General features: G+C 44.2%; 1 protein-coding gene across 2 annotated transcripts in view; it reads right to left on the reverse strand.

Moving 5' to 3' along the window:
- NFIA (nuclear factor I A) overlaps nt 1–13,756 on the reverse strand; it is a 661,499-nt gene that overhangs the window by 265,996 nt on the left and 381,747 nt on the right. Inside the window, exon 4 of one of the 2 annotated variants that reach the window (XM_033917101.1) lies at nt 2,198–2,610. The exons of the other annotated variant lie outside the window; for it this stretch is intronic. Coding sequence (XP_033772992.1) covers nt 2,546–2,610 — 65 coding nt within the window. The 3' untranslated portion in view covers nt 2,198–2,545. Of the gene's footprint in view, nt 1–2,197; nt 2,611–13,756 lie in introns of those variants that run through there. 2 annotated transcript variants of the gene reach the window in all.

Below are 13,756 nucleotides of genomic sequence, written 5' to 3' on the forward strand. Positions count from 1 at the left end.
CTCTATCTATACCCTTCTATCCCCTTTTCCAGCAGGAAATTGTCCAATCCTTTCTTGAACCCCAGTACCGTACTCTGCCCTATTACGCCCTCTGGAAGCGCATTCCATCACACATTGGGTAAAGAAGAACTTCCTAGCATTTGTTTTGAATCTGTCCCCTTTCAACTTTTCCGAATGCCCTCTTGTTCTTTTATTTTTTGAAAGTTTGAAGAATCTGGCCCTCCCCACTCTCTCTATGCCCTTCATGATCTTGTAAGTCTCTATCATATTCTGACTTTACAACTTTTACAGTATTAAAAATGAATTAAAAACCGGGGGGAAAGACAAACAAACCAATACCGACAATTAGGACAAAAAAGTAGGATAAAAAGGAAAAAAGGGTGAAAGTACAATATTGTAAATAAAAGGAAAGGGTGCTGGAAAAAACGACGGGGGAGAGGGAGTGTCGGGAACAGACGTCTTTGCCTTTTTCTCTCTCTTTTTTCCCCCCCCCCTTATTGATCGTAAATCTCGTAAGCGTCTTTGAAAAGAAAGCTGGTTTTCAAATCAGTTTAAATTAGTTTCTTGCCGTAGTGGTAGAGGAAGAGCGTTCCAAAGTGTGGGTGCAACTACTGAAAAAATGGGTTTTCGCGTTGCATCATAAGATAGCTGTCTGATTGAAGGAATACTCAGGACGTGATATGTCTTCACCGAGGCATGTGGGAAAAGGTATAAATAAAGTCTGATCAAAAATATTATGAAAAGTTCATACACCAATTCTATTAAATAAATCAAAGTGCAACTTTATTCTGACAGATAGTGAATATAAAATTATTTATTCTATAACCTTGGGGGTCTTAAGTATGCCAGCTGAGTCACCAGACCCAAGCCAGCTGGTGTCTTCATCAGTCCTGCTGGTTTTTAATATTTTCTTTTTTTCAATCTATATTTTTGATTCATTTCATGTATCTTCTCATTCATTTCATGTATTTTCTGACTCTCATTAATCATTGATGATTTATTTAAAATATCCATTTAATTTAACTATTTAATTTAACTATCCATTTAATTTAACCCCCTCCTTTTTTGTTCATTCCTTTTATGTTTTTCTTTCTCTCCTATCCAAACATTGTAACTTTCTCCCCATTTATCCACACAATTCTTGTAAGTTTTAACCCACTATATAAAAATAAGTTTGTACATCAGCACCAATATTTTATCTGTACATTTATTTTATCTGTACATTTATATTAAGTTGTACATCGCTTAGCAATCTAAATAAGCGATTCATTAAGAACAAATAAACTTGAACTTGAACTATTAGCAGCAACACCTCTCCGTCGAGGCACGAGCAGCTGAGACAGCATTGCTTTTACCACATTGCAACAAAACAGCGCCTTTACGAGGTGCAAATGTTTTTTTCAGGATGCGCTGTCACTTCTATATTACCAGAGTCAGTCATTTAGTGGAACAGACTCCTGAGGCAGACAGTATTGTCGAAACATAGGCCCATGTCGTGTCAACTTTCCAATGCACCACATTTAAATAAATGAACTGTTTCTTATTTATTTATTCAATATTCTATACCGTTCTCCCAGGGGAGCTCAGAATGGTTTACATGAATTTATTCAGGTACTCGAGCATTTTTCCCTGTCTGTCCCGGTGGGCTCACAATCTATCTAATGGACCTGGGGCAATGGAGGGGATTAAATGACTTGCCCAGGGTCACAAGGAGCAGCGTGGGTTTGAACCCACAACCTCAGGGTGCTGAGGCTGTAGCTTTAACCACTGCACCACTCTAGAAATCAAAAAGTAGTAGAAGTAAGCCAGGTATAGGACAATCAAGCCATTGTGACATCACTGATGAGGTTGGCTCTTAGGCATTGGTGGAATGAGGCATTGTGATGTCACAATACCAGCTTTGGTTATCAGAGGCTGAAGCTTTTCACACTATTTATTTATTCTATTTTCTATACTGTTCTCCTGGGGAGCTCAGAATGGTTTACATGAATTTATTCAGGTACTCGAGCATTTTTCCCTGTCTGTCCCGGTGGGCTCACAATCTATTTAATGGACCTGGGGCAATGGGAGGAATTAAATGACTTGCCCAGGGTCACAAGGAGCAGCGTGGGTTTTGAACCCATAACCTCAGGGTGCCCAGGCTGCAGCTTCAACCCCTGAGCCACACTCTCAGACATAATATAACAAACATGGAATGGTTAGAAATAGTATGGTGAGAATAGTCTCACAAAGCATGGGTAACACAGTATGACACGACTTGGCAAAATTGGTAAGGCAAGAAGTGTGTGTGAGGAAATACAGCATCAAAGACATGGAACAGCAAACATTCATGGCGTTGCATCTCACTTGTTTGCTGATCTGTTTACATCTGTGAGGAACTTTTTCTCATTTTTTTTTTTTCTTTGTGTATTTGAGCAGAAGCCCCAGAAGTGCATTATGCAGTTCATGTGAACATCATGGCCATTCGTTAATTAACTATTGACATAGCAGATCACAGGATGTAGTTAGCTATAACTTCAGTGGTGCTACTAATGCAAAGTAGCGATCATTCCTGTGCATTATGTGCGCGATTGCCTTCCACCAATGGCATGTAACACACCTTAATTTTGGCTGTTAAGGTTAAAAAAAAACAAAAAAACCTTTTAGTGCAAGTTGGTTAGGACAAATTTTTAAAATACTCTTAGCTTGAAAAAGCTTTGCAAAGCTCTATGCTCACAAAGAATATAAAGTGCACTTTGATATTTAAAATGTAAATACATTTCACAATAATACCCTGAAATTTGCTTGCAGTATCAGATAATTAAGTAAACAAACAACGCTAGTGGTTGCGACTGCTATCAGAGAGGGTGCAATACAGCAAAGACTTACAGGATAACATTTGCAATGAGCCTAGTTTGCCACTTAAGATCTTTTTCTTCCCAGATGGAAGATTTGCGTACTAATCAGAAGTTGAACAGGGCACATTTGCTGCCAGCCACATTGACTGTTTTGGGGTGTTTTGTTTTGGTTTTTTTTTGTCAACTTGCTACCTGAACCAGCAGAGGGAGCAGGAGAGCATTTGGTGGCAGCCTTTGAAAATGATCTGGAGCCCAACATTTCGGAGAACAAAAGATGTGCTAAATTAGCATTCATCTATTTCAAGCTAAGAATCAAAAGAGAATGGTGAAAAGGAAATATCATTACCATTGTATTAATTTGACAGCTTACGCGATAATATGCTCTTTAAGTGACTTCCAAAGATTTACATAAAGATAAGCATTGTGGAATATTTATGGTCTCAGGGAATACAGACAGTTCTATAAAAAGCCTCCACCGTGGAGCTAATAATACAGAGGGCTTATCTGATTTATTTGCATTTTTTTGTGATGTTCTCATTACTCAGTAGATTACGCAGGTATTCTTAAGAACTGTTTAGTCCAAGGGGAAGAAACAATAGGCCTTCATTGTCTTCATTTCTCCTAAGAGGGAACGCTGCTCTCAGACTGTCTCCCTTACCTAAAGACTTAAGCTGAGGTTTCTGCTTTTCATTGCTGCGTTGTGACTCATTGTCCACGTTGCGGAGATTCTGTGGATAAGCTGTTTCATGACCTTTGGAGATTCACGATGCAACTAGTTGAATACGCCACCCCTCTTCCCTTCTCCAGCTGCGAATAATAAGCATTTTTAATGGCTCTTAACGAGAAATCTAAGCTTGTCAAGCTGCTGAGCCATTTGATGGGGTTGACAAGGTCATTCTTGGCTTTCTCCACCACAAAAATGCTTCTCTGCATTTGTTCTCAATGGCCATCCGTCTTTAAAAAAACTTTACCTGCCACAAGTCTGCCTTTAAAAAATGATAATAAAGATCTGAGGTTGCTGGAGTATTGCCTGGTGCTGTGAATCGGAATATGTTCAATGGCATTTCTCTTTTTTTTTTTTTACCAAAGTTTATTTTCTAAATGCCTCAATTCTTGGTTTAGTTAAGTTTCTCTTCAAGTTACTGATGAAATATCATTTGCACTTTCCTACATGGAGGAAAGAAAAATAAAACTAACTCTCATTTTCAGATTCTTTTGTTTTTGTCTCAGTGCAAGATACAGAGGAGCCAAAATGCTTTTGTTTCGTATATTTGCCCCTAAGTTGGGAAACAATGAGCGGAGCTACAACCCCACTCTCTGAACTCCGCATCATCTGATTCTGAGGTTGAGTCCCCCCTCCTCTGTTTTAAGGGCCTGCAAATAGAAAACTCCAGATATATGCCCTTCACTATTAATCAGAATAGTAGAGGATGTTTTGGAGTCCCCTTCTTGAATGTGATATTGATAATTTCATCCTTGGAGAAAGCTGTTCATTGAGCCTTCTACCACTTGACGTACCTTGTGTGGAACATTCGTGAAGAAAGATAGGGGAAAACAGGCAAAATTTAAGAGCAAACATCACGTCATTTGTTCCCCACCAAATGTATAACATTTGGATTTCACATTTACTCGCCTTTTCCAAATCTGAGCTCAAGGTGAATTACTAACCCCTATGAATATAAAAATAGTCTTACTGGGTCAGACCAATGATCCATCAAGCCCATCCTCACGGTGGCAAATCCAGGTCACATGTACCTGGCAAAGACCCAAAGATAAGCAACATTCCATGCTACCAATCCAGGGCAAGCAGTGGCTTCCCTCATGTCTTTCTCAATAACAGACTATGGACTTTCCCTCCAGAAAATTATCCAAACCTTTCTTAAAACCAGCTACGCTATCTTCTGGCAAAGAATTCCAGAGCTTAGCTATTCTCTGAGTGAAAAAAATATTTCTTCCTATTGGTTTTAAAAGTATTTCTCTGTAACTTCATCGAGTGTCCCCTAGTCTTTGTCATTTTTGATGGAGTGAAAAGTCGATCCACTTGTACCCGTTCTACTCCACTCAGGATTTTGTAGACTTCAATTTTATCTCCCCTCAGCCGTCTCTTTTCCAAGCTGAAGAGCCCTAACCTTTTTAGTCTTTCCTCATACGAGAGGAATTCCATTTTAGAAAATTTAGGGCCCTTTTTACATAGTCACAGTAGCAATACTGCTACAGGAAATGCACCTTAGCCTATAGCAGCGGTCTCAAACACGTGGCCCGCGGCCGCATGTGGCTCTCCAGATGTTATTAGCGGCCCGCAGTCTGGACGCGATCAACAGCATTTCTCTTCCCCTTTCCCTTCCTTTTGGAGCAGCAGCATGTCTGGCCGGCTCGTTCCGTTCAAAGCCGCGGGTTGGCGGTTCCTCACGCTATCCACTCCTGCATCAGAAGCCTCTCTGACATCACAACATCAGAGAGGCTTCAGACGCAGGCGTGGATCTCGCAAGGAGCTGCTACCCGCGGCTTTGAACAGAATGAGCCGGCCAGACATGCTGCTGCTCCACAAGGAAGAGAATGGAAGGGGAGGGGAAAGAGAAATGCTTCTGCTACATAGCAAAGGGGGACCCTAGGGAAATGCTGCTGCTGTACAGGGAAAGGGAGAGGGAGGGAAAGGGGAAGAGAAAAGCCTCTCCTGCACAGGAAAGGGGGAAGGAAAATGCTGCTTCTGTTGCTGCTGCACCCAATTGGGGAAAGAGAGGGAAGGAAGGAGATGGGAGAGGATAGGAACAAGAGAAGAAGCCAAGTTCATGGGAGGGAGGGAAGGAAAGGAGATATCAGACTATGGAGGGGGAGGGAGAGATGCCAGGGCTTGGGGGAAGGGAAGGAGACAGGTGCCAGACCAGGGGAAAGGAAGGAAGGAGGGAGGGAGAGAAAGGAAGGAAAGAGATGCCAGACCATAGAAATAGGACGGAAGAGAGAGATAGGAAGGGAAGGTAAGACATGGAAACGTAGATTTTGAAAAGAAAACAGAAAAATTGAACATTAAGTTAATGCCAAAGATGGATGCAAGGCAGAAAGTGAAGACGGAGAGAAAAACAGTCAAAGGACAAGAAGGCCCTGGAAACATAGTTGAAAGCATAGAAAAATAAAGTCACTAGACAACAAAGGTAGGGAAAATGATTTTATTTTCAATATAGTCATTGAAATGTGCCAGTTTTGAGAAAGAAAAGATATTAAACTTTAAATGTGAGGGCTGCAGAAAAAATAGAGTACTTGGAGGGCCGCAGAAAAAATAGTTAATGTCTTATTAAAGAAATGACAATTTTGCATGAGGTAAAACTCTTTATAGTTTATATATCTTTCCTTTTAACTGTTAAAGGAAAGTTTTATAAACTATAAAGAGTTTTACCTCATGCAAAATTGTCATTTCTTTAATAAGACATTAACTATTTTTTCTGCGGCCCTCCAAGTACTTACAAATCCAAAATGTGGCCCTGGAAAGGGTTTGAGTTTGAGACCACTGGCCTATAGGAAATGAGTGGGCTTTGGTGCATTTACCACAGAAGCATCGTTATCAAGACTTTGTAAAAGGGTCCTTACATTATACATAAATTCTTAAAACAAAAAAAGCGGTATCAAGTCCTTTACCCTTTAAAACTCTATTAACCCCCTGAAAGAGGGTTCCAGCTGAAGTTAGCTCTTCCCTCCTGTAATTAAAGTCTCCTTCAAATGCTCTGTAAGGCTGTTCACTACTAATAATGACATGTGTTGTCATATGTCACAGATCTCACCATCTATAACAATAAAACCCTAACTGCGCATGTGCAATTGAAACGCCGTGCCTCCGTATGCGCAGTGAGTAACCGCCGAGCCGGGAGGAACCGCCGACCAGGGAAGCGTCTCAGTGCAGTGGCAGCAGTCCTGACCCGCCAACCCAAAGCAGCAGTGGCAGCGCTTTACACAGGCTGTTCGCGGCAAGCCCTTCAGGGCTTTTCCTCTGCCGCATCATTTCGGATGCGGTAGAAGAAAGGCCCTGTCGGGGCTGGCCGCGAACAGCCTGTTTACAGCGCTACCACTGCTGCTTTGAGTAAGGAATGGGGGTTGGCGAGTCAGGACTGCTACTGATATTTGGAGGGGGGGGGGAGGAAAGAGATGCCTGATTGGGAGTTGGGGACCTGGGTTGGTGAGGAGAAGAGAGACATGGGATAGCCACAGCTGGATAGAGGAAAGGGCAAGGGATCCCTTAGCTACTCGTTTTTAAAACATTGGCTAGCAGGAAGTCTCCACTTTTGCTAGACTCCCTTTGTATTTATCAACCAACACAGAACTTACATTCCTTGAACAGTAATGCCCTGGTGGTCTCTTCTGTTTGTGAAATTCATAGAAACATAGAAAAAGCGGCAGAAAAGGGCTATAGCCCACCAAGTCTGCCCATTCCAAGTATCCCCCCCCTGAATTTACTCCCTTAAAGATCCCACGTGAGTATCCCATTTTTTCTTAAAATCCGTTACGCTACTGGCCTTTATCACCTGGGGTGGGAGTCTGTTCCAATGATCCACCACTCTTTCGGTGAAGAAGTACTTCCTGGGAGGAATATAGGAAATCTGTATTCTACCTGCGTGGGCTACAGTTATAGAACCAATTACCTGAACAAATGATTTGTCATTTATTTAGGGAGGTATATCGATGTTGATTTTCTAGATTTTTTAAAGTGTTTTGAAGTTTATTAAGTAACTGCTGTTTTAATGTATGTGTTTGTTATAAATGATGGATGTTTGTTGGAATCCGCCTAGAAATGTTGATAGAGCGGGTGTTAATGCTGGTGCCCGGACAGCTAACCGGACCTGTTGGATAGCATAAAAAGTAGCTCTAATTATCCCCCTCTTCTACGAAACTGCGATAGAGTTCCTATGAGCGTCGGGAGCAGCGCGGGCCATTCAGCGCGGCTCTCTGCGCTACAAACTGCTAGCGCAGTTTAACAGAAGAGGGGGTATGTATAGCTAGCTATGTGGATACTACACTAAATACTAGTAAATGGTACTGCCAAACTCTCAGATATTCAGTGCCAGTGCTCAGAAAGGGCCTGGCACTAAGTATCTCGGTCTAATTTAGAGACTGGCAGTCGACGTTTAAATCAACAGTGACTGCCGCCAGGTACATTTGAGCCCCTTTCATGCTAATCACACTATATTCAGACACTTCATTCACCCAGGACTAAGGGGCATGTAATGAAGCTATTAAGTAGTAGATTTAAAAGAATGTGGTGAAAGCAGTTATCTTAGCAGGGTTTAAAAAAAAAGGTTTGGATGTTTTCCTAAAAGAAAAGTCCATAGGTCATTATTAAGATGGATTTAGGGGAAATCCACTGCTTATTCCGAGGATATATAGTATAAAATACGTATGCTAACCTCTTTGGGATCTTGCCGGGTACTTGTGACCTGGGTTGGCCACTGTTGGAAGCAGGATACTGGACTTGATGGGCCAGCAGTCTGTCCCAGTAAGGCAGATCTTATGGTCCTATGTAAAATGAGCACTCCAGTGGTGTTTTCCACAGGTGTTGCAAATCCTGCTTTATCCAGTCTCCAGGTTTTTCTTTATTAATACATTATATGAAGATATCAGATTTCCCCCCCCCCCCCCCACTTTTTAGGCCTAAACTGTTAAAAAGACACATGCAGCAAAGGAGGTCTTTGACAATGTGTCCAGATGCACAGAATAGCTGTATAAATTGGTAACTCAACCTAAGCCATGCTGCTTAATGTTCTCATGTTAATATCTCAAACGCTTATAAGAACTCTTTACATATTCTCACACTGCACCAAAGTATATCTTTAAAGACGGGCAGAACACAGACCCCCTGAGAAATGCCAATCACAAAAGCCAACCACTAAAGTGAATGGCCATCTACAAGAGCTAGGCAAAGATCAATAAACCTGTGCAAGATCGACCTTTGGTTCACTTGCTTATTGCATCTGCCAAGTAGACAGCTCTGCAGTCGTAGTGCTCGTGAAAACATGCAGAAGCTCCACCGCTGCTATCCCTCTGTATTTAAACCACAGTTTCAGTCTAAGGTTTAGCACAGGGGTGCCCAATACGTCGATCGCGATCGACTGGTCGATTGGGAAGGCAACGCCAGTCGATCGCGGAGCCCATCCCGGGTTCCGTGATAGACTCATGTTGCCGTCCCAATCAGCCGGCCGATCAGCCTTCCTCTCCCCAAGGTTTCCCACGCACACTCATTCTCGCTGCGCCCTTCCTGCCCGACTGCCAGAACCCGTCTTCCGACTGGGGGATGATGTCACTTCCTTCGGGAGAAAGCAGGAGGGAGGTCTAAGGAAGTCACGACTCTGGAGAGCTGAGCGCCAGCTGCCCCTGGCGGAATCGACAAGCCAGACTGGAGAAAGGCGGTCGGGAGCAGGAGGTGCTCTGCCCAAAAATGCAGGAGCTGCTGCTGCTGCTCTGACGTCTTGAGCCTGAAAATGGGAAGTTGAGTGTCGTGCTAAAAAGAGACTGGAACGGCTCTCATGGAAGACTGGCTTTTTTTCTTTTTCTCAGCCCTGGGGGTCCGGAGATTTGGGCCTGCAGAAGCCTCATGCTGACCAGCATTCCTCTCCCCGACATCAATTCTGACATCGGAGAGGAATTTCTGGGCCAGCCAATCGCTGCCTGGTTGGCCCGGAACTTCCTCTCCGACATCAGAATTGAAGGGGAACAGAATGCTGGTCGTGCAAGGCTTCTGCATGGAGAGCTTGGGGGGGCGGTGGCTTGGAGGCCTGTTCCCCGGTGGCAATGGCAAACCTAGTGGCTTGGGGGAGGGCAGGGAGAAAGAAACAAAGGGGGCAGGCAGGGAGACAGAAAGAAAAAGGGAACAGGGAGACAGAAAGAAAGTGGGCATGGAGAGAAAGAGAGAGAAAGAAAGAATAGGAGGCAGGGAGAAAGAAAGAAAAAGTTGGGGGAGAGAATGAGGTCTGGAAGAGAGAAAGCATATAGAAGGCTGAAAGAAGGGAAGAAATATTGGATGCAGGAGCAGGCTGAAGTCAGAAGATGTCAGAAGAAGTGCAGCCAGAGTGAAATGAGAAGAAGTCAGAAGAAGAAAGTGCAACCAGAGACTCATGAAATCACCAAACAAAAGTAGGAAAAATGATTTTATTTTCAATTTAGTGATCAAAATGTGTCTGTTTTGAGAATTTATATCTGCTGTCTATATTTTGCACTATGGCTCCCTTTTACTAAACCGCAATAGTGGTTTTTAGCCCAGAGAGCCTATGAGCATCGAGAGTAGCGTGGGGCATTCAGCGCAACTCCCTGTGCTAAAAACTGCTATGTGGTTTAGTAAAAAGGGAGGGGCTATATTTGTCTATTTTTGTATGGTTGTTATTGAGATGACATTGCATAGAGTCATCTGCCTTGATCTCTTTGAAAAAAACCCGGAATATGAATGATAATTAACATTTTCTCTGCCTTTCAGTGTGCTTTGTGGGGTTTCTTTTAAAATTTTATTGTTGGTAGATCATTTTGACTTGGTCATTTTAAAAGTAGCTCGCAAGCCCAAAAAGTGTGGGCACCCCTGGTTTAGCAGATAGATAACGATTGAAACGCAGTTGCGAATGTTTTCAGCAGAGCGTATTGGCAGCTCAGGCATGCAGCTTCCTCTCACAGACAGGAGAAGCAGAATGTCTCATCCGCCAGACACCCTATTGAACTTTTCTCCTAGGGCTGGTGTCATGTTATATAGGCACAGTATGTCCCTCATGTCAAAAGACTGTGAAGAATTGTAGGTTAAATATAGCATGTCCTGTTGGCTTAAGGTGGCCTCTTTGATCTCTGTAAGAGCCATCACACTACTTGGCAAGTTTGAGACTTGGGGCTAGATTCACTAAGCTTTGCGAGCCTTCTCCGACCCCGACCCGATTCACTAACCTCCTGGCCGATCAATCTCCCACCCAATCCGATCATGCAAATAAGGGGAAATGGTATGCAAAGCAGGAAGGCAGCGATTCACTAAACCAACGAAGGAACACCAATTGGGCTGGCCGATCCAAAAAGAAGCGACTGCTGAAGACCAGTCACTCACGTCCTTGCCGACTGTCCTGCTCTCTGCCGCCTTTCCCCGCAGTGCGAGCTGCGTGTTCTGTTCCTGGCTGCAATGTTTTCTGTTCAAGCGTGCCTATTCTTCCCATACGTGTGTGTTCCCAGTTTTTTTTCTTGCCGCATTATTACCCCTTCATTTTATATTAGTTCCAGTAAAGAAAACCCCCCCCCTTCCTGTTTTGACCTCGTTTGTGTGGAGAGCCCGTGCATGCGCAGACCGCATCTACCGGCACAGAAGATTGTCTGCGCATGCATCTGGATCGCTCTGCAGCGATCCGTGGGGCATGCCTTCTATCGCATTAATTTGCATGAGGAGGCGTAGTGAATCGGTCACCCGGGAAGACTCGGCCACGGATCGCCCAACAAAGGAGAGCTTAGTGAATCTAGGCCTTGGTCTCTAGAGCTTACAGCCACTTATGCCCATTAGCTAAGGTGTTCTCTGGTGTTGTTCTTAACACTTTATTTAAACAGTGAGGAGAGAGTGGGATGGGGTGGGAGGCTAGACAGGGAGCACATGGGGCCAGTCTATATTTATACTTTGCAAAGTGACCCCCCAAAACTTTGAAGCTAGCTTTGCCTTCTGCAGAACGCCAAGGTTTCATCTTTCTTGCAATGGAGTAAGGCTTTTGAAGGGAATTACTTTGGCATACACTCCCAGAAATAAGAGAGGAAATGCTCTCCAAAAAGCTTATAGACAGGGGTGTCCAACCTTTTGGCTTCCCTGGGCTGCATGGGCTGAAAAATTGTTTCTGGGGCTGTGCAAACGCTGCAGCAAGACGGAGGAGGGAGCCGGCAAGACGGTAAACACCCGGGGGCAGCAGAGGAAAACACTGCATCGCCCTCGACCGGGGGCCGCACAAAATACTTCACAGGGCCGCAGGTTGGCCACCCCTGATATAGAGCAATTTGTGAACTGGTATACATACCCCCTTGGCCCCACTGAAGGAAAAGAAAACTGCGCCATTAAATAAACTGAAATGACCAAGGAATGAAGAATGGGGAAAAGAGGGCAGAGTGAGGAGCAAAACCAGACCTTCATTTTTGTAGACTTCTGGGGAAATTAGAAAGTCATGGGATCGGAGTCCCTTTATGGATTTAGAACTGGTTGAAAGACAGAAAACAGAGATTAGGTTTAAATGGTCAATATTCTCAATGGAGAAGGATAAATGGTGGGGTTTAATAATCACTTTAAGTAACCCAACACAGTGGGGTTCCCACTGTGGCTACGGCAGAAATGGCCTTAGCGTACAGGGAAGACCCGCATAATGGTGCACTAAGTCCACTTTCTACCACAGCTTTGTAAAAAGACCCCTTAAAAATGCTTTTCCTCAAAAGTGTGATCAGTATGACTGGCCGCTAAGAAACAGGCAATGTAATCGCCAATTAACAAACAGGACTGAAAACACAAATGCACTGAACTTGGGAACATAAAACCACACCAAAATGACGGACTTAGGAGAATAAATTCAAATGAATTTTTGCCTACATCCAGACACCTTTGGTTTGATGATCATGAGTCTGGCTGTGAAACATCTGTCATTTGGCTGAGCCAACACCATGGGATTTCATGTTCCTTCGGAGCTGACTCAAAGCTTTCTTAATGCCCTGTAAACTTTTGTTCAGGGCTATCATAAGTTCCTTAAGCTTGCTGTCTTCACTTGGGAAAAGCCAGTTCTTGCCCCAGTCTTTTCTTCTCATGGACCGACTGGCACAAAGCTCTCACATATTGCCCCTCTCTGCCCTTTTGATACCTCTTCATTTCAAATCCCTCCCTCCATTCTCCCTTACAACTGCTCCCAGTTAACAGCTCTACTGTGACTGCACTATCCCCTATCCTATTACACTATCATTAGAGCTATTCTTTAACCAGTGATAATATATTTGTGGATGCTCCTATTGTCACATCTGGTTCATAGACAATAGCGCGAAAGACAAAGGCGCACCCAGACAATTGAGCACAGCGCGGAGGTGCGCGCCGCTCATAATTACTGTTTTTAGGGGCTCCGACGGGGGGTTTTGTTGGGGAACCCCCCCCCCCACTTTACTTAATAGACATCACGCCGGCGTTATGGGGGGCTTGGGGGGTTGTAAACCTCCACATTTTACTGTAAACTTAACTTTTTCCTTAAAAACAGGGAAAAAGTGAAGTTTTCAGTAAAATGTGGGGGGTTACAACCCCCCAAACCCCCCACAACGCGGCGCGATGTCTATTAAGTAAAGTGGAGGGGTTCCCCCCCACGCCCCCCCCCGGTCGGAGCCCTAAAAACAGTCATTTTGAGCGGCGCACACCTCTGCGCTGCGCTCAATTGTCTGGGCGCGCCTTTGTCCCGGCGCGCTTTTGACCTGACACCTTCACATCTGTCTCCTCACATGTTTTTATCACCGGCCTCAAAAGCCTCCAATTTTTTTGACAAATGAGCCTGATGGAAACCAAGGGCTAGATTCACTTACCTTTCTGATCTGTGTCCGACCCGATCCGTGGCCGGCTGACTGATTCACGACGGGTCTACATGCAAATTATCCCGATCGGAGGCATGCCCCAAACCGACCACGCAAATCACTGAAGAGCAATCCCAACGCATGCACAGACCATCTTCTTTGCCTGTAGATGGTCTGCGCATGCGCTTGCTCTCCATGGAATCAACTTTGCTTTGGGTTTTTTAACTTTTTTTTTTAAAGTTGGGCTTTGACTTTTACTCGCGAGCCTGTGGTTTTAACCCGCGGGTTTAAAGCGGGGCTGCACTGCGGGTTAAAACCACGGGCTCACACTACAGGGAAGGGCGGCAGAGCAGGAGAAGTCGGCAGAGAGCAGGAAAAGATGTGAGCGACTGGTCCCCAGCAGTCAC

This window comes from Geotrypetes seraphini, chromosome 12, assembly GCF_902459505.1.
Source record: "Geotrypetes seraphini chromosome 12, aGeoSer1.1, whole genome shotgun sequence".
NCBI classification, from domain to species: Eukaryota; Metazoa; Chordata; class Amphibia; order Gymnophiona; family Dermophiidae; genus Geotrypetes; species Geotrypetes seraphini.